Source organism: Atractosteus spatula, chromosome 21 (assembly GCF_055471065.1).
Source record: "Atractosteus spatula isolate fAtrSpa1 chromosome 21, fAtrSpa1.hap1, whole genome shotgun sequence".
Lineage (NCBI taxonomy): Eukaryota > Metazoa > Chordata > Actinopteri > Semionotiformes > Lepisosteidae > Atractosteus > Atractosteus spatula.
The window spans coordinates 12,440,540-12,464,431 of record NC_142726.1 but is presented as its reverse complement, the minus strand read 5'-3'; the positions used below and the strand labels follow the sequence as shown (position 1 = coordinate 12,464,431).

Here is a 23,892-nt window from a genome sequence, read left to right as displayed (position 1 = left end):
TGCCAATACTGAAATAACACTGGACTGTGTCTGACTTTAACAGGTTTTGGAATTAACAATACATTACCTCAAGGGCATAGCACTACTGTTAGGAGCACCATAACTTGTAATATTAGCTGTCATAGTCTGGGCCAGTTATGTGTTACAAAGACAGTTCTGTACCCCTCCAGCAAGTTTCTTGTATAGCACTTAACAGAGAAGTCAGGGAGGAGAGCAAAAGATACATCATTTATATTGCTCATCTTTCACAGTGTTGTAACAAGTGCTTCAACAACAACAATGAAGAAAAGTGCTCCGTTGAACACTGATCCTTCACTACACTGCTGAAATGGATTTTAACTGTAGTATCTGCCTGTGTCGATTGCCAAAGCCACCATATATAATATCACAAAGATTAACACAGAGGACACTCACAGCATGAGTGGAAACTATTGGACATAGAGCACAGTCACATTGAAGCTTGGTGAGAAACAGTAATAAAAAATCCAAATCTGAATGATGTACATTAGCCATTGTTATTTGAATGGTATGTTTTCTTGATACCTCCAAATACAGAATTGTATGTATTTTAGATTGAATTGTATAATCTCCAGTGCTTCTGTATCTTCCTTTAACTCTCCTCCAGAAAGAAAAACAAGGATTTCTTCAACATCCCTCAGTTTTGCTACAGTCATCAAGCTTGGGGGTTAGATTTTGCAAGATCCAAGATGCAAAATGAGAAACCATATTAATTACATTTCTCATTTGAACCATCTTCCAACTATCAAAATACAGTACATGCCTGAGCACATCCAGGCAAGTTAGCCCCAGATTTGAAAATGAGGTTTTGACCTGTGGTTAAAGCCAAGAACAGAAAGGACGTCTTTACTCAAAGGGTTGTGGGAGTATGGAAGAAGATGCCCAGCCTGCGCTATTGAAGCCAATAACCTGATTTAATCAAGTAAAATGGCTGTATGAGATCCTTGGATCAATTAACTACTGTACTTCCAAATATGGTAGATGCGTCAAAATAGTCTCCTCTCATTTGTAAACTTTCTAATGTTCTCCAATTTGCTTATAATCCACATTCAGACTGAGGTTAATGCTGGTATAGAATTCCAACACATTGTAATAGAAGTTCTGGGAACCCTGGTTTGAATCCAGTACAGTGCACTAGCAGGTCTGTAAAAGGCAGTTTTGAAGAATGACTTGGCAAAGCACCTGCTGATATCTAGCCACAATTTGGTTTTCAAGAATACTACACTCACAGATATCAAATATGGACTGTGGTGTCCAATAATGGTCATTGACAATATGTGGATTACAAAATATTCACATGTACTGTATGTAAACTCTTTTAAAACTTTTTCTAAATTTTTAATTTTATCAAATAAAGTCATACAGCCTCTGCTATCACCAGCAGGCAAGTGTAAGATGGTAACTGATTCTTGAGACTTCCTTCTGATTACAGTATTCGGTATTAAATATTTCTTCTCAAATAAAATTTAAACCAAATTTGAATGGATAAACTAAAAAATAATTAAAATATTTAAAATAGTTTAGATGAACCCCTGGCTTGTTCTATAATTTGACAGACTATTCCAGAAATAAGTGTATGAGACCTCCTTTTGGTATGAATAAAGACATCATTTGAATACATACTGTTTTTATTACAAGTACAGTTCAGTAGTTACAAAAACGAAAAGCATTCAATGAACTTGCACTGAAAACAAAAAAAAAACCTAAAGTCACAAGACAATTTAGAATTTAGCACTTTAATCTGTTCAGAAATATTTAGTCAATATTTCTCCAATGGAGCACAAAAACATTTTAGGGCAATTTTTGGGGTTTTAAAATTCAGTGACATGCAAGCAAAGCTATATAGGAGTTTGGACCCATCAGGCCAATTAAACTTCTGTATTAAACTCTGAAATTGACAATGATCTGTATTTATTGGTATCGAGTGTATAATTCTGTTTCACCTCAGTTAGACATTGGTCTCTGACATGATACAACTTCTCAGTATTTTTTACTAATGGGTGTCATTTTATTTAGGCAGGATCACTAACAAATGATGGAAAACTTTCAAAAGGCAAACTCATGTAGTTTTTGCATATTAATGAGAACTTCATGGTAAATTTTAACATGAAATCTTCAATAAGAAATTATGTATTAGCACAGACTGTAAAAAGTAGTCAAATTCATATTAGACACACTTACAGTATTTTACCAAATAATCATTACCAGTGTAATACATAAATTCAACAGGTAAGAACTTAGCAAACTTTGTTGGGTTCACAGGATAACAAAGACTCATTTTACAATGTCAATGAACACACAAGATATTCAACTTCTCATTTTTTGGGTGCACTAGATATTTTATGATACTATCGTAGTGCAAAATACTGTTGAAAGAGGAAGTTCTGTCTATGCTATGTGTAGATATATATGGATATAGTTTTGCAGCACATGAAAAGATTGTCAGTTTTTTAATGTAGAAGGCAAAGTACAGTACTGTGAAAAATAATTAATTCTAAAGACTACAGCCAAAACAGCTAGCTTAATAGATGCAACAGTGTAGAACTGTATCTAGGGCTAGACAATAATTTTACAGCTTTTCTTGCTTTTAAACTAGTAAATACATAAAATCATTTTAGTAGTCATTTTTAAAACATTTACCTGTGGCAGAACTTTAAAAACATCAGCAACAACATTGTTCTTGAACATAACAAGATGTAAAAAAGCACAGTTGCTTTTAAGATTCTATATTTCTAGCTATTGTGAGCAGACTTACAGTATGTAAACTAGATACATCCGTTACATCTCTGCATTTTGCTTTTTCACATTCACAATGTTTTTTTTTACATTAAGTTCTTTGAGAATCTACAAATCTACATTCGAACAAACAATGAACAATATCCACATTTACTACATAAATCTACTTCCTCTTTTAGTTTTTTGTTTCTTAGTACAAAGAATTATGCAGTATCCACCAGCGATAACATTATTTTCTGCGGTTTCACAATTGGAATTGTTATTTCTGCAGCGGACTTTAGAAATATTAATGTTCTGAGGTTATGACAGCACAATGTAAATATTCATACATCCCAAGCAATGCACCATGATCCCATTTGCAGACTAGATTGTCATCTAATAACAAGTCAGTCACATGGGTCTGAACACATACTGTAGATAGGTTATGTAAATTGCAAAGGATCACTTTAACTGACCAAAATTGTGCTTACTTTTCAATCTAGGTTCCATTTTAAAGATGCAGCATACAATACAATTTAATGTAGCTATTCAATACTGCACAATGTTGTGAATTGGCAAACATCTGATTACCAACATCATATAATGGGATATTTTTTTTAAATAACTGGTATGGCAAAATCATGTTTTAAGGAAAATAGTTTGCTTTCATTACTCATTATGATTGTAAAAATGATATTCATAACAACTGGTGATACAGGTACTAGAAAAAAAATGTCTGACTCTGAGTAAGTGGCAAAACAGCAGATTTCACCAGGTAAAGAGCAGGAACTACCTTCAAGGAATGTAAACAGACTGCACAAATTGCATTTCTTTCAGATGACAAAAATATTAAAATATTGTAAAATGGAAGAAACAAGGTAGGAAACCATGATATCATATCTTAAAATCATTCTGCAGACAATTCTAGAACAATGCAGCTTTATGCCCAACAATTTGTTACAGTTTTAAAGGTTCCTGAACATTCCATCCACAGAAGAATCCGATTCAAGAAAATGGTGTTCCTTCTCTTTTTCAGTGTTTTAAAGTCATAGCCTCAGTTCATTCCTTCATGACATGGATTTTTTTCTCCAGCTGAACAGCTCACGCCGAGATGCTACTTTTCTTCTGCTTTTCATTAGTCTTTGTTAAGTGAATCCTCCTGCATTTCACTCAGAACTGCTAGGTTACATTCCTGGGGAAGATCGTTAGGCAGTTCCTCCTCTCTTAACCACTGACGAACTATAGTTTAAAGAAAAAATGGAGATTAAATCTAATTCCTGCTGAATTCAATCAATCTGACATATGCATCAGACACAATCTAGTTTGTTCCAGTGAAAAATGTCTTGGTTTTTGTATTAGTCAATTTTCGATAGTTACTAAAACGTTTTACTTAAGCATTTCAAGTCTATAAAAATGGCATTTTGCACTGGAAAAAATGCTGTATATGTATAACATATGCTGTCTTATTACAAAACTAAATTTCATACATATTTTGTATGTATACTGTATGTCAAAATAATGTGAAATAGATTATGGCATACAATTATCATAGTAATTATCAACAAACACTGATAAAAACTAATGACAACTAGGAAAAAAAATATATTTTTCAGCCTTCTTTTCCAAGCAAGTTTGTTTGCTAAAGTGTAAATCAGTTCTAAAATAATTTAGATGCTATGTGCGGTTTTATAAAAGACAGAATGTTCACAATATTAATCATATACAGATCTACAGTTTAATTAATTAAATAAAGCCATTGCATATATTGAAATGACATAAAATGACAAATACAATTACTAAATAAAATTAACTTAAAATACTAAACGTATTTATTTTAGCACCATCCATCTAGACATATTCTAAACTCTTTTCCCAATTCAGGGTCACAAGCAAAGTAGTTTTGGCATGATCTTCTTAAACTGTGCAGCACAATAGTGCATATGAGAGTCAATATGAAAGAGACAAGTAGCAAAGGAAAATCATTTGGATTTCCTGAAATGGAAAAGAGCTCAACCTCATTTCCTTTCCTAAAACATTATAAGTACTGAACGTGATTCCCTTCTCTCCCTCGCTTACGGTGTTTTGAATCCCACCTCCACCCCTCATCACTCTGTATGGGGGTCCCAGCCTCCTCGACCTGTGGCCAGGAGGTCAGCCCTCAGCCAAGTGGGTTAGGCCACATTTTCACCAAACACTTCATAACCTTTCAGTACACTTAATTCTTGGGTGTTGATATTCCTAGTGAAGTTTAGATCAGATTTTAAAAATCAAACTATTTACCAATTGCAAATGTTTTCCAGAAGCTTCTTCTTTGATTCCCACCATTTAATACCATCGAGTATTAGGTTTGTAATGTACAATTAACAATTAGATTAAAGCAAAGTTCAGTAGTCTAAGAGCTTTTTTTACAGTATATGCAATTAGCCTTACTAAAAGTATATGAAGGGCACTAAAAGAGTATTTTTTCTTAACATTTCTACAGAACAGTTTGTTAGATACAATCTTTACACTGTATTAGTCCACATACTGTACTTGCTGTTCTGTAATAAAGCCCTTTGTAGAAAATAGAAGGAACATTACAGGTTGGACACTAGGTGGAGCAATGAGCCTCATTGACTAAAACCACTTCATACAAGATGCCGTGAAGATGCACAAAAGATAATTAAACAAATATATTCCATGGTGTTTCAAACCCAAAGCTTGTAGTTTCCTGTATCAGTGCGCTTTGCACACAAAGTCAAGACATGCTGTTTAATGTTATAATGTTATGATAAATTATAATGCAATTGTAAATGTATTCCTTATTAAAAACATCTTGATCTTTAAAATATACTGTAATTATGCAAACATGGGAGCTCATGCTAAAAAAGCGAAAGAAGCATCACAGCCCACTTCCTTAATTTTTAAAAAATGAAATAAATTTAAAAAAATAAAAGAAGTGACGGATTAAACCACATATTTTCTTTTCACTGATCATTAACTAAGCCACCTAGAATGTTATTACTTGATCCTGTGTCTCCTTTCCCCTATTGACTGCCAAAGCAATTGAGAGGTGTTTCGATAGGTTCTTTTGTGTTGTTGCATAATGGGCTTATACAGTATACAGTATTTGCTAAAGTTCCAAAGAACTTTATACTGTTTTCGTATGCTACCAATGTATACCACTTTAATTGCACTGATTGCTTTATTAAGTGCTAGAAATCCTAAGAAACTATTTCAGTTTGTTAGAAAATAAATTAAATGGTACTGAAATATTTAGAATGTTTGAAATACAATTCTCCTTATTTCTACGGTGGTTTGGCAAAGCTTCTATTTGATTTGCTTCCTTTTCTCCCGATAATGTAATTGACATTGAGCAACAGGAATGACAGTGTGGGGAACGGTGCTGTACCAGATAAAATGATTGATTGATTGTCAGCTGAATCCAGCAACAACCACCCTTCTCAAGCTTAATTTAAAATCACTGTGCAGTGGTAGGATATCTCCAGATGGAAGTTTAAAATTTAGATAAGGTGAACATGCATGCTATTACTTATTGCTATGCTATTGCAATAAGGAAAGAGTGTTTACTGATAATTTGGCTTTAACCCATTTGGTTTGAGGGGCAACCACCTGGCTATATAGATGAGGAAGTCAGAACTCCTCCCACACCAAAAGGTTACTGCATTAGTAGTGGATTGCTGGGGATGATGGAAGGGTATTAGACTGACAAAAATCTAAAAGCCTATACTTATACCCTATTGACATAATTATTGGCAAAGGTCTCTTAGAACTCTAAATATCCTAAGTACATCTTTACTCTTAAATGGCATTCGTTGCATTTTCTTTTTGCAAGAAGACCTTCCAATACATGTGTGCATATTCATTATATATACTGTATATATTTTTTATTAATAATTTCAATTCATTATAAAACTGTCTGATACATATTTTCAACTGTTCACCCCTTTAAAATGAAATTACTTTTCAATTTTATGCGACTTTGTCACCTAATTGCAGCACATCACATACTGTATATTACCTAGTTCCTATCTACACAACTTCTATATAAACTACTATTTTTAAGTTTATATTAGTCATTGAATAACGTGTTAGAAGAAATGTATTTTATGTGAGATGAGTAAATTTAACAAAGTATAGAAATAAATTAGGTTTTTTTTATTTAAGCCTTGGACTCCCTCTGCTGGCAAATAATGTGAAACCAAGCATTTGTGTCAGCAGTGATTCTATCCTTACGACACTGTTTAAAATTATTTTTTAAAAATGAATCCTAAAACATTAGGAAAAGCCCATTCTAAAGCAAGATCATCATAGACAATCAAAAGGGGAATTTGCTTATACTATATTTTACAATAATGTGTTTTAGAAAGACTACAAAAGTTAGGAAAAAATAGCCTAACCAATTAAAATAATTTCCTCACATTCATGACCCGATTGTCTATTTCTCACCCGGCTACCTGTTCTCAAAAATACCTGCACTTTGTTAAATAGAACCTCAAATGAGAGTATTTAGACTCAGATTCACTCATTTAAGTTGCATTTTGCTTCAGCGGTTAAATTGGATCAATATCCAATGATTAATTCTGACTCCAGCGGTAGTAGACTTATGATTCACTACAACTCAGTACATTTTTATAATGCACATTCTGATAACTGATTTTAGACTAATGGAAGAAAAAGGAAATATGAAAATGTAACACCCAAACCACAGATTGTGATATCAAAATAAAAACGGTTTCTTTTTTTTTTAGAATGCAAAGATGCAATCCTTTTGCACAGCTTGTGTTACAGAATAAACCATCACTCACACTACCTTTTAGGGCTTTGTACTTTAACAGACATCCGGAAACATGAAAAAAAAATAAAAAATGTTGTTTTTGGCAAGGTAACATGTATTGTACAGGCAGTATTTATAAATATGTAAATATGAAAAGTGCACATGGCCTGAACACAGGGAAGTGCACTTAAAAATATTTTTAGAAGGTTTTAATGAATACAGGATGTTTATGAATACCATGGCTCCGATTCACAAAGACTGGAAGAATTCCCCTCAAAGCAGAATTCACAAAAGCCAGCTTGCTGAATATTTCTGTTAAAATTCGCAGTATAATGTGTGTTGTGGTTTATGGTGAAATTTCTTATAAATCGAAGACAACCTTATTGAAGTGCATGGAAAGAACTACAAATGCAAAGTGTGGTGGAAAATTTTACTGGAGCTGTCCCAGGGGTGGTCTACATGTGCCACAAAGATTTTGTTTAAAGGTTTATTGTATAATATGTAATAGCTTAAGGTAGGACTTGCAAATTGCATAATCAAGAAAAATGTTGGAAAGTCAATAGTTTCAGAAGAAAATACATACTGTTTGTTCACTAAATTCCAATTTTTTAATGCCAGTTTTTAACACTGTAGATCAATAAAAAACACGTTTTAATTTGTGCCATGCACGATGTTGAATACTGAACTTTTAAAAATATTTAAAACTCTGGCTCAGATTCTTAGATGCCACTAAGTTTACTCTTTTATCCAGTAAAACGTGAAGGGCATATCTGACTTTTGAAAGTCACGGTCCCATGCTTAGAAGAACACAGAACTCAGAGCGAGCATTGCAGGCTTTACTGATATATAATATGTGCCTCTTACAAGACCAAAAGAAAACCCTTCAGAGTCTATCTGTAAATTATATGACTAAATGAATATTATAATTTTGATTCATAGTGTAAATGGAGGGAGGGAGATTGCAATGTTTAACAAAAATGCTTAGATATTAAGAGAATATGACCTTGATATGAATCTGAGTTATACAGGGCTTGCTATATCCTGTATACAGTATATGACAATGAACCTCCCCCATCCTTGAACTCAAAGTCTGACAGGTTCAGCTTTTTTTTACTGGAGCTTGACCTTCTGATACTTTCACAACCTTGCCTTCACAAACAGGGAAGGTAGCAGCCAACTCTCCTAGGCTGGAGCCCTTTGCTTGAAGAAGTTACTTCAATCATTCTTTTTGAGCTGCTAATGAATAGTTCATCTCTCGTGCCAAGCCTTGCCTCGTCTCCTCTTAAACCTTTACTCATTATTTGTTCAGTCTTTTTCCCACAGCCTAGACAGCCTGTCATGACAGCTTAAATAAAACACTGAATTAATGGTAGGAAATGGCATTCGATTTCCATTTGATCTCCTAATAATTTCTGCTGAAATGATAATTAGTACAAGCTGTATAAAAAATAAAAGGAAAAATACATTTCAGTCACTACAAGGTATTATCTTTGTCGATATATTCAGAATCAACAAATACATTTTTAAAATATCCCCCCCATCTGTTGGCGACTCCAGTTCACAATTCTTTTCAGCTGACATAATCCAGATTGATTCGTTCAGCAGATAAAATTCAGGCCACTTCTGCCCTTTATAGGAGGAACATAATACCAGTCTTTATTCAGTAACAATGTAACATAATGGGATTGGAATGTGCAAAATGACTGCATCTTAAATTACTGTGACACACAAGGGCCCAACACAAGCTGTGGTTTAATGTAAAAAATCATTAAGCACAGATTACTAAAGTGCTCCTGCATTAACAAGGTCAAACCAAGGCTGTTTAAAGATTTAAAAAAAGGCATAGATTTTGCTTTCGCAAGGTCGGTGTGCTCTTATTTTATTTAAAAATAAAGAGTTTGTTCCTGCCTTTTTGTAATAGCAATAAAAAGATGAGCTCTGAGTTTGTATAATAATGTTATAATCAAGATGAGGTAATTTAGCCCATCAATACTTGTTTGGTTTCAAATAATTTCTTTTACAATGTTATCCCCATCTCTTCCTTTTCTCTACAGAGCAATTTCAAATAAGATTTATAAATCTTGCTTTGTAGTGTGAGTGTGTGTGAGTGGTGGGGGGCTACACTATTTACAGACAAATAGTAAATATATATCATGCAGGTAACCTTAGATTTTGAATTTAGGCAAATACAAACTGAAGCAATATCCAAAAGGGCTTACACGCATGTCTTGTATTAATTGTTGGTATTAATCTTATAGTCCTCTATTCCCCAAAGTGGGCCTTATTATTCACACATGCATTTCACAACTATCTAGTTACTAATTTTGTAACACATCAGCTTGCAGTGAGATGTGGTGCTTGACAATGCTGAAAGTCTGTCAACCTTGGATATTATTTCCTCAGTGGAAACAATACTGTCAGTTTAGAATAATATGAAAGGCAGCAGAATGGGCCTTTCATGCCTTACTGGAATGTGTCACTGCAGAAGTAAGATTTAATAAAACCAGAGAAACAAGGTAGTGTAGGCACATTTTTGACAAAGTGCTTTGTCCACTGAATAAAGGACCAGTGCTGAAATGTGCACTGCTCTATGATTTTATGAGTTTATGATTGGAGCTAACAAATGTTATATCATATAAGAAAAGAAAGTCTTCAGACAATTTCAGGTATTGGCCATGTATCTTATCTGTCTGTGCTTTCTTGTACAGCTTTTACAGTGTTCTGATTGCAAAAATCTATACGTGCCTGCAATACTGCGTATGACCAACTATGAGTTTGATTGAAGTTGATGAAAAACACAGAAATTTACTAACAATTCTGCTTTCCTTTTCGAAAATTCAAAGTGAGTAAAAAATTAACAGAATAATCCAACAATGATGAACACTGCAAACTTCAGCTGTTCCTCATCTGTTGATCTCTCAAGATGAAGGTCTTTTCATTTACCAGGAGTAGATGGTAAATCATCAACACCTGGTTATATTTTAAATGCACTTTCACTTGCTTCTTCAAGTCTCCAATGATTTCATGTTCATAGTATAACATCTGGTACCTGCAGTTACTGGATCTCAATTAAGATAGCACTATTCTGCATCAACTTTCTGTGTCACTGAGAAAAAGAAATAAACCACAAACTGCACATTTGAGTGCTTACAGTAGAAGGAGCTGGAGACAAGAAGAAATGACTTCTTATATGTGTTCTTTTACGTGCTTAAGTTAAAATAAACATTAAAAACAGAATAATTAGCATTCCTGATTTAAAATAGGAACGCAAAAAGTGGTATGATTATGTAAATTTAAACAGGATTTCCGCTTACTGGATGCATTTCTATCCCATTCTAATTTAAAATCTCCTATTAAAATGTTCTCCTGGGAGTCCAAGGGTTGCTTAACAGGATAATTATGATAGACAAAGCTTCCAGGTTCATTTTACTCTAAAGTGAAAGGCTGAGACACTAGAGGTTCGTCGGCCAAATTTGCCCTGTTTTTAGTCTCTTTGGAAGATAATTTTTCCTAGATGGTGTTTCATCCCATTTAAATGACATATAGGCAATTTGTAAAAAACAAAAATAGATTGTATAAACTTTTAAATTTACAGTGAATATTAAGGTAGGCTACACATTTTAAATAGCACTTACCCTATCAAACTACACGTATATTAAGAAAGGATAATTACACAGTAAACACTTATCAGTATAATACTAATACAACATTAACACCACACTTTTAAACTTGCCATAAAGTTAAAATTCGGATGTTCACTGTATTTTCAATATATTTTTCAAATACTAAATTTCTGTATGATGTTGTTAATAATCCAATACAAAACAAAGAAATTTATGCATTTAAAAAAAGGGCTAGACAGGAATCTTGACATTAAATCCTGCGATTAGAATTGGGAATATTCATATCTGTAACATCCAAGGACAAGAACAAACATAGCGAGTTCACGTACAGTAGCTCTCAGCCTAAGCTACGACAACCAGTTACAATGCTATGGAGTTAATATTATTTATGAAAGACTAAAAAAATAATGGTGGGTTTGTCTTTAACTTTAATTTATAGCTTTTGTGTCAGGGAATGCATTTAGAATTATATCATACATTACTCAGTCTTGAAGGTATGCAACAAAGTGAAGGGAACACAAATAGCAGCCACTCCAGTAGTAATGCTACTTATCGAGATTAAGCACACTGATTTAACGGACACCTGGGATAAACTCTGACATGACATTTCACTTTACCCGATGCTGGTGTGATGCACGTTTCATGTTAGGCCTTGCAATGAGATGACAAGTGCTGTTGTCCAGCGACAAAAGCACATGACAGGTAGGTGTCACAGACACAGAGTGCAGATGTATTATCGCTCTCCTACTTAGACAGGAATGACATCCCTTGAATCTCAAGAGACAATGCTGCAGACTTGCTAACCTTATTGTGCCAGCTGCACGCTCAACAATATTGACAGAGTCAACCATTTCTTGTACATCAGCAGAAGAAAAACATACTCGCTGAACTCAGACACACCACAATGTGTTTCGAGTTTGCAAAATGATAAATTGCATGGAATTGGAAATCTGGTTGTCAAATGCAAAGTTAGAAAGGACCACTGTGACACAGCATTTAAAGTGAAGAGTGTGCAGAAAAAAATAATTATTAAAAATAAATTATTGTGAAGCCTTTAACATAACGTATGAATTTATTACATATAAAAAGAAGGATAATCAGCTTTACATGTATGTAAAACCATTTCAAACAATCCATGAAATGGAACAGAATACAATTTGGGATGAAAGTAAAAGAAAACTATTCTTTATATTCACACAATGTCCTTAAAAATTATCTTTCTGGAAAGGCTAGAAATTTGAGCATACTGTATAATTAATATCCATTACCTCAAGCTAATTAAAAAAGTATGCCATAATACAGTAAAAAAACAAAATGTAAAATAAAACAGAAACTTTATCCATATGTGAAATTTTAAGAACAATACATATTTTCGTTTACTGTACATCACGCAGGTATTTTATATAATTACACATTTATTTCCATGTCTAGTGAGACATTATAAGAAAAAGCAATTTCAAATTGCATTTTGGGATAAACCTGCAAGGTTAGTTCTCCTTTGACACAAAACAACAATAAACAGTTTTGAAAGATCAAACCTGTTCTTAGGAGACCAAGATTATATCTGTGCTGATAGTAATGGCAGGCTTTTAAAAAACATTACAATCTTGATCTGATGGTAAAGTAGGTTTTAATAACTCACTGAATACAAAGTTTACTTCAAACTTGCAAAAGGTGATTAGTGTTTTCTTTCTCACAGAATTTTTTAAGGTAACTACAGTGATTAAAATCTGATGTTTAGTAGTGTCACGGATGTTGGAAGGGACGAACCGTGGAATGGCAGGAGAGCGGAAAAAGACCCTTTGCGTAGCGGCGGAACGGGGAATTAGCCCGGGCTCAGCAGTGCAGGAGTTCAGGAAATGCCGTATAGAAACCTATGCCCTCAGGACACAGACGGAGCGGCGGCTTGGTGCTAGGCGGGTCTCAGGACATCCGAAAGTCAATGCTGAGCAAAGGGGAAAGAGTGACCCGGAAATATAAAGCCCCAGACAGAGAGAGACCGGAAGGACAGCAAAGCACAGGAAACTAGGGACGGGACAGAGTAGGAGCGCCATCTGGCTGCAGAGGGCATTACAAGTAGGGTGCGGGGTATGTATATTTACTGTTCATGAACAGCATCCTCTCTTTTTCAACAGCCCCTTTTGTTTCATTTCAAAAGTGTGAGAATATATTTTATTTAATATTTATTCATAGCAATGCTTATAAGATTGGATGATGTTTACTGCAAGCATGGCACTAGTATGTCATAAAAACTAAGTTAAATCACAAGCCTATGCCATAGAGAGAGTAATAGTGAGGAATACAGCATTAATGAATACACAGCGTGCTATAGAGAGAGCACATATTGAAGAGGATATTCTATATAACAAATAGGAATGTAAGTGCAATGGAAGACATATTTATCATGGGAGAGTTTAGTTTTTCTCACACAGATCGGGAAAAGTTTGATCATCATCACTTGAAACTGAAATGATAGACATTGCTACTGACTGCTTGCTTACCCTGTTTGTCAAGAGTACCTACAAGAGGAATGGCCTGTGTTTATCAATTTTTTTTCAATAATCACGTCAGATTAAGGTTAGAGAACAATTAGAAAACTTTGATCATAATGCAGTATGTTATACCTGAAGTATTTTATAAAATGTACTTGTGAAACAACAGGTAAACGAAAAATGAGTTTAAAGCTGAAAACAAAGGTAATATCAAGCAGGAAGACTATGAGAGCTTAAGTAAAACAGTATAAAATAAACCCATAATCAGTGGAGAATGATAGGTTAAAGATATCCTGCTAAAAGAACATTGAAGATCTCACAAATAAATAAATCAAAAGCTATGAAGCAGTGAACCAAATGGTTAAATAAACCAATTAAGAAAAAATACAAGGATAAAGGAAGTATTTTATAAAATGAACAAAACGAAAAAGTGGTGCAATCAATGATAAACACAGGTAAAAATAAAGGTGAATGAGCACCTCATAGATTATATTTAATACAGTATAGCCAAATGCAGATTATTACATGCAGGTTGAAAAACAATAAATTATGAATACAATAAGCTTGGCTTCACAAATGTGTCTGTGGAAAAAAAACTTTTGACATCACCCAGATGTCTTTAATGATTCATCATTTGTGTCTTCTAGACAATGTGGAGAACAATAAAAAAGAAAATCAGAATACTGCATTTGTACTGTATATATACTGTAGTCAAAAGTATAGCATTTCAATCTAGGTTGTTATAATCGTGCAATGCAAAAGATATTGCCATACTGTGATTAGTCTACAATGACCAAACACATTCCTAGGAATGTTTGGTTCTGAAAGGCTAAAACTAGATCTCATAATCTAGTACTACAATCAGATCTGACTCTCCAAAGTCAATGCATTGGAATTCTTTCGAATCAGAGGACACATGCAAAAATAAGAGGGAAATGATTCAGAAGTTGAGTCAGGAAGCACTTTTTTACAGAAATATGTGTTGCAATCTGGAACACACTACTCATCCATGTTATCACATCTGATATCCTGGCTTCATTCAAGAAATGGCTGGATAAGATCCTCAGATCATTTAGTAACTGACAACCAAGTGAGCTAGAAAGGCTGAATGGAATCCTGTCCTTTGTAACCTTTGCTATGTTTTTAAGCTCTTATGGACTGAGCAAAAAAATCCCCTAGGCATGAAATCAAAGGGTTAATTAAAGAGGCGAACATAATCTGAAACAATAGGCAGGATGTGTTTTGACTTTTTGGGTACTGTTCATTGCTGTCACCTTGTATACTTGTGGTAAAAGAAGCTATACCACATACAGGGAAAACATGTAACAGAATAGTCATGCATTTGCATTAGTGTAAATATGGTGATATAAAAAAAATACATCTAACATTTTATTGCTTTAGAAGTAAATAGTTAACTTATTATACTGGGTTTCTGTGTGTACAATGTTGTGTTGTGTACAAGAACAATTGCTATCATATACTTAATAAGAGAATTACTCCAAATTCATATAACTCAGTTACATTATAGCAAACAAAGTTTAAGTTTATTGCATAAAAAATGCTTAACAATCCCAATGATTGTTTAAATGTATTTTTCTACTTTACTTTTTTGACATTCGTGTAGGGACTTACAATAATAACATTCTTTCAGTTAAATGTTACTTTTTCCCAGGCTGTGAAATGTCAGTAATGTGAACAATTACCCATTTTCTAATATAAAACAGTGAAATATACCTGGGATTATAAGCCATTGACAAATAACCTTGCTGATAGATGTGAACTAGATTTTGTTCAAAGCACTCAGACAGCCTCAAAAGAGATTAGCAGTTCTTATCAGGTCAATGATGTCACTGGGGAAATGTGTTTAAAGTCACATTGATTTATTGAAAGATTTCCCAATAAGAAGACATTTTCAACTTTCCACCCAGTGTGTGCTGTGAACCCAGACTGCATCTACGATGTGCTGAACCACAAACACTGTGGAAGAAATGCATTTACACAATAAACTGGGAGATTTTGTTTGATGAGTGAGATAACAGTCTTCTCTCCGTGCAGTTCGGACTACCACACGCTGTTCAGTCTGCTGAAAACAGTGACTGTCGAGTGCTGTGACACAAAAAATTGACAAGAACATATAACAAAGGCCCTTTGTTCCCCTGAGTGAAAGTGCACAGTATTAATTTTACACTATTACCTTCTTAAAAGTAATTATAAAACTTTAAAGAAAAAGTCTGTGGGAACAGTCGGCTCATGCAGACTGTAGCTGAATGGCCTAATTTGGAGGAAATGGGTAATAGAAGAGTCTTGGTATGTCAGTCAACACTTGTGTCACCAAAAGATTAACTCCTTGCATCTCATCACCATCTCCTGCTGATTCATTGCCATGCACAATATTTTTGCTCAGTACCGCAAAATCAAACCAAAATACCCAGTTTTGGAAAGAAGCTAATAACTAAGGAAAAATAGTGCTTTGCAACCTCATTTTGATATACGTTTTCAGCAGTGGACATACTGAGATTATCTAGATTGGTTTTGCTGACTAGTCCATATACTGTAGAAACAACTTTCCTTTCCTTGTTAGATAAATGTGGTATTTGCTATGTGTTTTCACCTGGGGACTGCTAAATTTCACTCCATAAAGCATGAGTAAATTACTGTTAAACTAAGACTATCCTCTAATTAGAATAACGTGCTATTGTTTCCAAGTTTGTGATTCTCATTGGTTATGCTGAATACAGTCTAAAACAGAAACACAGGTACAATTTAATTAAAGCATGTTTAATTTTTATATAATTTTAAGGTTTACTTATTGATTATGGCACGATATTGTTTTTATATACAAAAATTTAAAAAGCTCCAATATGAGAAAAAAAAATCTCAAGATGTCCTGACAGCTCATGTTCATTTCGAAGTTTCAATAAAACTGGGCTGAATTGCTTCTGCTGTAAAGTGATCTCTCTCGCTCAGAAGAAAGAAACAAAGGCTTTGTATGCAGCATCTGTTTATAGTGTAACTGTACAGTATGTAAAGATAAATAGATACAACAGAACAGACACTAGAGAGAACAGACAACACTGTGGAAAAGAAATGTTAATTTTTTTTTAAATAGATGGTGAATGAGTGACAAGAGTTCAAGGTGAGATTCACCAAAAAAAGACCCGCAGGCTGGTTGAGTGTAATGGTCTTTTCACATTCTTAAAATGACATTCTGCATTCCATTAGGTTCTTAAGAAGAGTGGCAATATCCTTCTTAATACCATCTAATGCATGCAAATTATAAAACGTTTGCATACCACATATACTGTATATTTGTGAGGTTTGCGTGGGTAACAAAAGGCAGTTCCATAGTGTTTTCAGTGTCATGTGCTTTTCCTTGTCTTGTCTTCAAAAATTGTTTTGGGAGATTTTTGTTCAAGGAGATTTTACATTGTCAATCCAATCTCGTCTGTGGGATTATGAGTTTTGGATATGAAATTCTCACAATGATGAAGTTACAAACCTCTACAAGCAAACTCAAAAAGGGAAAAATACACTTTAAAACTGAAAGGCATCCTTTGTTATATTGTACTGTACGTATATATGCTCTTTTCACTGGTCAAAGTTAGCTACTGTATGTTACACTGATGAAATGTCCATGGCCTTTGACTGTATACTGTACTGTATATGCAACAAGTGAAATTAGAAATCTCTTAAAATGGTTCTTCCCACACAGTGCTGTGAAATGGCATAGGTATTTAATTTCCACAATTCATAACAACTGCACAGGGTTAAAACATACCATAAACCAGAAAGGTTCCTTGTAAGATACTCATATTTTGTATGTACTGTATGTGTGCACAGTACATATATCCTGCAGTGCAAGTCTTAGAAAATTATCTTTTGCTCAGCTCTTTACATCTAATGTTTTTAACATTAACAGCACAACTGTTTTGATCTTCTGCTGAAATTGTAGACATTCTGTTTTAAGATAACAGTTAATCCTGATAGATCTCTATTTTGCTGTACAAAAAGCAGTCTTTTAACTTTATGGATGTGGAGAGAGAAACAAATCATTTTAATGACAAGGAACACCTGACAATGAGTCAATTAAATCTGATTGGTAAATGTGATGGATTAAGTACTACAACATGTCATATTGGCTTCTCACGCATAGTGTACCTTGAGTTGTTGTGATCAAGCTTTTGAAGATTCTGATCAATGTGAATTAAAGACTGCTAAATGACAAGACTTGTTTCTTCTCATTAAAGCTTTAGTGATAGCAGTTAAAGTTGTTATAATATTAGAAAACAGTGTAGCTGTTGACTGTGCCTAACATTTCTAAGACTTTGGTACAACAGTGAATATACACTTTTCATCTATAAATACATTTAATTTCTAATAATAAAAACAAATCAATATAATAGAAAAGACTCAAAAAACAATTTCCTGAGGCTACTATACAAGCTATAAACCCACCTACATTTAAATGAATTCCTCTATATTTGCACTGTTTATTCATGCTGTGTGGGCACTAGAAACATTGCTAACACTGCAAACTAATATGCAAACTGCATGATTGGACAGATGACCATTGTCAGAGATGAAGTATGATTTCTTCTGGCAGATTAAGGCTCTCTCTGACCTGTACAAGTAATTTTATCTGACAAACACACATGAATAGGGCCTGTTTTACGATTTAATTCCATTTCAACGTTTACAGGATATCAACTAATGCTATCAATTGTGTAGTCTTTATTTTACTTTTTTTCAGAATAACCTCTAGGTGGTGCTCCTCTTTTATGTGTCTGGATTTTTACAAGACAATAAAAACATTAATTTGCTATGAAATCATTTTTGACGTAAATGTAAAATGGTGCCCATTCGAACTCAGTAATGAAGCATGGTGCATTTCTACAGCTCCTAATTTGACTAGTTAAATGACTCCATTACGTGTCTAACAGACAGAGGCGAATAATTTCTGGTCAGTTGATGCTCAGTTACCCGCATCATTTTGCTCTGAAAAATAAAGTCCCACATCTACTTTTCTTTTGTCTTGCCATTTTTAACCCTCTGGTAACTGGCAAAAAAATGTGAGAAAGAAAACCTTTACATGAGTCACAGAAGCACAAAATAATGAATGGGGAAATTAACAAATTAACACATAAACATTTTCTGAAGTACATCAAATTTTCACAAGAATTTATGTATTCACAACCTTATCAAGGCTTGGAAATTAGGTTTTTCAAAAGAAATAACTGAGATATGTTAAATTATCGAAAGGCCTTCTATCGGTGTCACAACTCATGAAGAATGCAAAATGCTTTAACACAAGACAGAACTGAACATGTGTTTATTTCTTTAATCCATAGCATCCTGTCCATGTGCAATTGAAAATCATTTATTCGTTTGTTTATTTATAATACAATTTTTTAAAAGAGTACTTTGTGAGACAGCAACATGAATAGCTTGTGCCAGTATGTAATTACTAGTTTAATATTAGCTACTGAGAACTTCATCAACACATTAAAAAACATCTTGTTCTGTACTGACCAACTAAATACAGTAGTATGCTACAAATACCCAAATTCAGGAGATTTTATGGAATGTATGTGTGTGTATTGAAGGTAGGGGGTGAGATAGCAATTTCAATTGCAACTGTCCAAACTGATTGAAGTTCAATCTTATTTTTTTTTAAAACATCTCTCATTTTGTCAATAAAACCCTCAAGGTAGTGCATTGCACTTTGTTTTTTCACTTAATGATTCTTAAAAAAATGATTTAAAGTGATTATTAAGTGACCATCACATATTTGATGGAATTAAAAATACGTTCAGGGACAGTATATGGGAACAGTGAAAATTCCAAGACTGAACTACTCTATTCTGTGATGAAACAATTTTGTCTTTTTGATTTTATCAGATGGCCTGCATCGCTTTCCTGAGATGTTTATGTGGAAAAAAACGGCAATGTTTAAGCTTTATGAAATTACAGAGTGTAATACATTGATTCAGTTGAAATGTGTAATTAGTTATTGCATTTTAATCAATGCATAGGAGTTCATATACTGAAACCAAGGATTAAAGAAGGAAGTATCAAACACACAAAATGGATATTTCACATGCATCACAGGATGCAGTAGATACTAAGATGGCCCCATAGGTTAACCTATGCCATGTAGCCATGGTGCAGGGTATCACTTCTCATACATGAACAGCTGCTCACATGGTACTGTATATGACAAGATATCACTAGAGCCTCCTAGCAATAAAAGGTTTACCTTGCTACAAGACCTACCACTAATTACGCATTCTGATCTTTATAATGTGATCTTAGTAATGTGGAAATGCAGAAAAAAATCAGAATAAAAACAAGTACACAATAAAATGTACTGCACAACTACCAGGACACAAGTAACAATATGCTTGCATTGTTTTTCATAGGTTATTACATGAAAATACATACATACAGATCAGAAGGGGTGTGCCATGAATTTAATTAAGTCTCAAAATCAGTGACAAACGTATCTGTGCCAAAGGGAGACTTAAGCAGGGTACTGCAGGGTAACACAGTAAATTTAAATACAGCATATGTAACGCATGCCAAACTCATGCCCCAATTATGGTGACTGGTGACACTATGCTGTGGGAGGTGCCATTTTTCAGATGAGATTTAAACCAAGGTCCTGACTACTTGGTCATTAAAAATCCCATGACACTTTTGAAACAGTAGGGACATTAACACCACTCTGGTCTTCTACAATCTGGCCTCCCTAAATCTCCAACTTAATTCAATTGGTTGGGTAATTCCTCACTTCCCCAACTGACCTGCTGTGTAGTGGGGTTGCTGGTACTGACTGACTGCTGTGAGTCACACAGAGGAGAATGAAGTGGGTCCCCTCTTATAAAGTGATGCTTTAAAATCCTTTGGAGTAGAAAATACCATACAAAAGCAAAGAATTAATTGAATTTGGTATTTTTGGTTAATTTTGTCCGCATAGTAGTTATTATACAGCTAAAGCTTTCTTCTTACATAATACTGCCCCCTTAAACTTGTTGACTCAATGATAATTTTTCAAAATGATACTGTAGATCAAAACTGAGTCTTACGTCTTCTACCTTTACACAGGATATGATTAGAACTGACTAAAGGCACTGGATTGACAGTTTTACTTTGATATGTTCACTCCTGATATGTCACCAAAGACATACAAAAATGGGTACATGAACAAAAGCACCTGTAGAGTGCTCAGGGCCAGTGGCATTCTGATCTTTTTTCGTACTTTTTACGGCAGTACGAATTGACTATACACTAGATGGTGCTGGTTGTGAGTGCAGCAAAAGTTATAACATTACATTCAATATAATCTGTTATAAGTATAAAACTACGCAAAACATGATTTCCTATCAAATGAAAAAAAAACATGTGAGACTTCAGTGTCCAATAAGATAATTAAATTATAACTGTACCATTTCACAGCTCTACTGGGACCTGGTGCTTTCAGCAAGTGCTTCATGTAAAACCATACCTTCACATTAAGACACGACAACAAAAACACAACAGCGACAAAGATGGACTTTTAAGATTAACTTCATTTTGAATTCTTTCATTACACTATGAGTAGCCCACAAACTAAAAGGCATCACTCCCATGCTGAAAAAAAAAATTAAAATATCTGTCACACCGAAAAAGGAGCACAGACACTTGAGCCACCAAAGTATATACTTGTTAAGTACAAACCGAAATACTACTAAGTATTAAAATAATTCTTCAAAGTGACATAAAGAAAGAAAAATAGAACTGTCATAAACAGGTATGTAAAAACAGTGAATTATATACATTTTTTTTTTCACTTTCAAAAGGGCAATTATACATTTGAAAAACTGCCTGATAATATTAGGTAGACTGTATTAAGTCATCAAATGAATATTATACAAGTAAACAAATAGCCCGGCTAAAGGATGTGAAAGCGTTAACTCGCATTTTTAATGCTCCTGCATAAACAGATTTTGTTGCTGCTTAAAATGGGCTCAAAATTAAAGCATATCATTTTACACATATTGCATGCATATTACAGAGGCACAGCTGTTTGTGTCCTGCTCTTAAGAGCCATATGATTAAGTTATGGGATATCAGATAAGATTTAAGCCTCTTCACCACTGGGCTCCTTTAGAAGGAATGGTTGCTTTTTACTGGTAAGTTATTAAATGGTGAAATGACATTATTTTATAAGTGTATTTGTAATTATTACCGCACACCTGTGGCTCATACTGTTAAAAAAAAAAGATGTCCTTTGAACATTAAGGAATCTAATTTTATATACAGGGGTTCAAAACCTGATCCAGTGTCTTCACTTACACTGGCTTTATTTAAAACAAATCTAAATGGCAATAGAAAACAATAATTTAAAAGTAACATGTGTCACAGCATACATTTCTCAAGATCTGGAAGTTGACAAATGCTACCAAATCGTGGTCTGTCAATCTATAGTACAATCCAGAAATATGTATTTAAGCAGCAGGAGGAGTGTAACTTACAATGTTTTAATGTTAATTCTAACAATCCCATCCATGTTGGTAGATTGGAGTATCACTCTATATACTTATGTGCTTTGTCAATTAAGGTATTTAACTTTGGGACATAATATGCAAAAGAATGGAGTGCGCTAGTGATTGTATTTTAAGATACAATAAATGCAAAATAGTATCAAAGTATTATATCGTATTAAAGTGACATGATCATTAAATCAGAATGTGATCACATATCCATAATTTCTCTGGACTTTGAAAGCTGAAGACATAAAGCAGCTTAGCCATAACATACAGTATAATGAAACACATAGGGAATCCAGAAATAATCAATTGTCTTAATGGAAGAAAACAAGAGGGAAAGGACTACCTCACAAACACACTATATGAAACGCTACTTAAAAGGCAAAGGGAATTACTCAGGGGAGGTGGGAAGTGTGTGTGTGTGGGGGGGGGGTTCAAGATCACTCACTGCTCTCGATCCAAAAATGACTCACAATGTTGTAATTGTTTACCTTTGACACCAAAGATAATTCTAGTCAGCTAGATTCGAACAAAATATTTACTGTATGCCCTTCTTTCAAGACAAAATGTGCTTCTTTTAATGGAAGACTCAAACCTACACACTTTAGCACATCCCTTCTGTGGAATTTCTAGTCACTGTGTCGGGGCTGATAAAAATGCTTTTATTTCTTCCCAGAAACCTTTTGTTATCTGTTTGTACTGTATATAGTACCAAATATTCAAACATGGCTTTGTTGTTAGTGACTTCTATAAATATACTCATTTTTGTGTGGCACACTTGAATGACACTCAAATTAGAATCAAATCATGTCAAGGTTTTTCCTTTCTGATTTTCTTCTCTTTTTTTTTTTGCTGTGGACATGAACAAGTGGAAATAGCTGCATTTTTTGTGTAATGTTTAATAAAAAACAGATGGTTGCAGATGTAAGGCCATACTGCGATGACATGAGTTTAATATTTTAGAGTGGTCTAGCTGTAAATGCAGGAGCAGCTGTTTCCTCATGTTATAAATTTTAACTTTTAATGTGTGATTGACAACTATTGGGTTTACTGTAAATTACAGAAATGAATATACATGTAATGAAATGACTTTTCGTGAAATAGTTCAACACTACATATATTAATTTTTGCCTAAATGTTCACCTTGTTCTTTAACCTTGGTCTATTTAAACTATGGCTATCCATTTGATATCTATAGCGCAATAATATTTATGAGTTTGCATAAATATTTCATATAATGTAGACGGAGTGGTTGGGATCAAGATATATTCCTATATGTTTGTTTAGCTGCTATCTATTTAATTTTAATGTCAAAACAGAATATAGATCCCATGACACTTAACAGAGTAGAGGTGATTGTCATCAATTCCTATCTTGGCATTTAACCACCTGCTTCAAATGCAAGTATTTGAAATGCAAATAAACTGCATATGCCCAGACAAATTAAAAAACACAGAGTGTAAACACTTTTGAAGTCATAACTTTTACCATTTTTCATCAGGGAGTTGTACTGTCAAATTTTCATTTTCTTGAAAAGGCAATGCCAGACAGATAATGCTTTTTTGAAGGAAATCGCATAATACAGCTTTTTATTTATTTATTTTGCTTATTTTTGCACAGATAAGAGCAAGTGTTTTCTTTAGGTGTGATCTAATATGACTTCACTGGTTCATATTTGTTGTTTTTTTCAAGGACAAAAAAAAATCAGTTTCCAGATTTTCTTTTTCTCATTGCTGTTG

At 33.9% G+C, this 23,892-nt stretch overlaps 1 protein-coding gene across 2 annotated transcripts in view; it reads right to left on the bottom strand.

Moving 5' to 3' along the window:
- znf536 (zinc finger protein 536) overlaps positions 1-23,892 on the bottom strand; it is a 170,757-nt gene that overhangs the window by 13,219 nt on the left and 133,646 nt on the right. Inside the window, exon 6 of one of the 2 annotated variants that reach the window (XM_088939054.1) lies at positions 1,629-3,972. The exons of the other annotated variant lie outside the window; for it this stretch is intronic. Within the exon in view, the coding sequence (XP_088795180.1) occupies positions 3,869-3,972 (104 nt within the window). The 3' untranslated portion in view covers positions 1,629-3,868. Of the gene's footprint in view, positions 1-1,628; positions 3,973-23,892 lie in introns of those variants that run through there. 2 annotated transcript variants of the gene reach the window in all.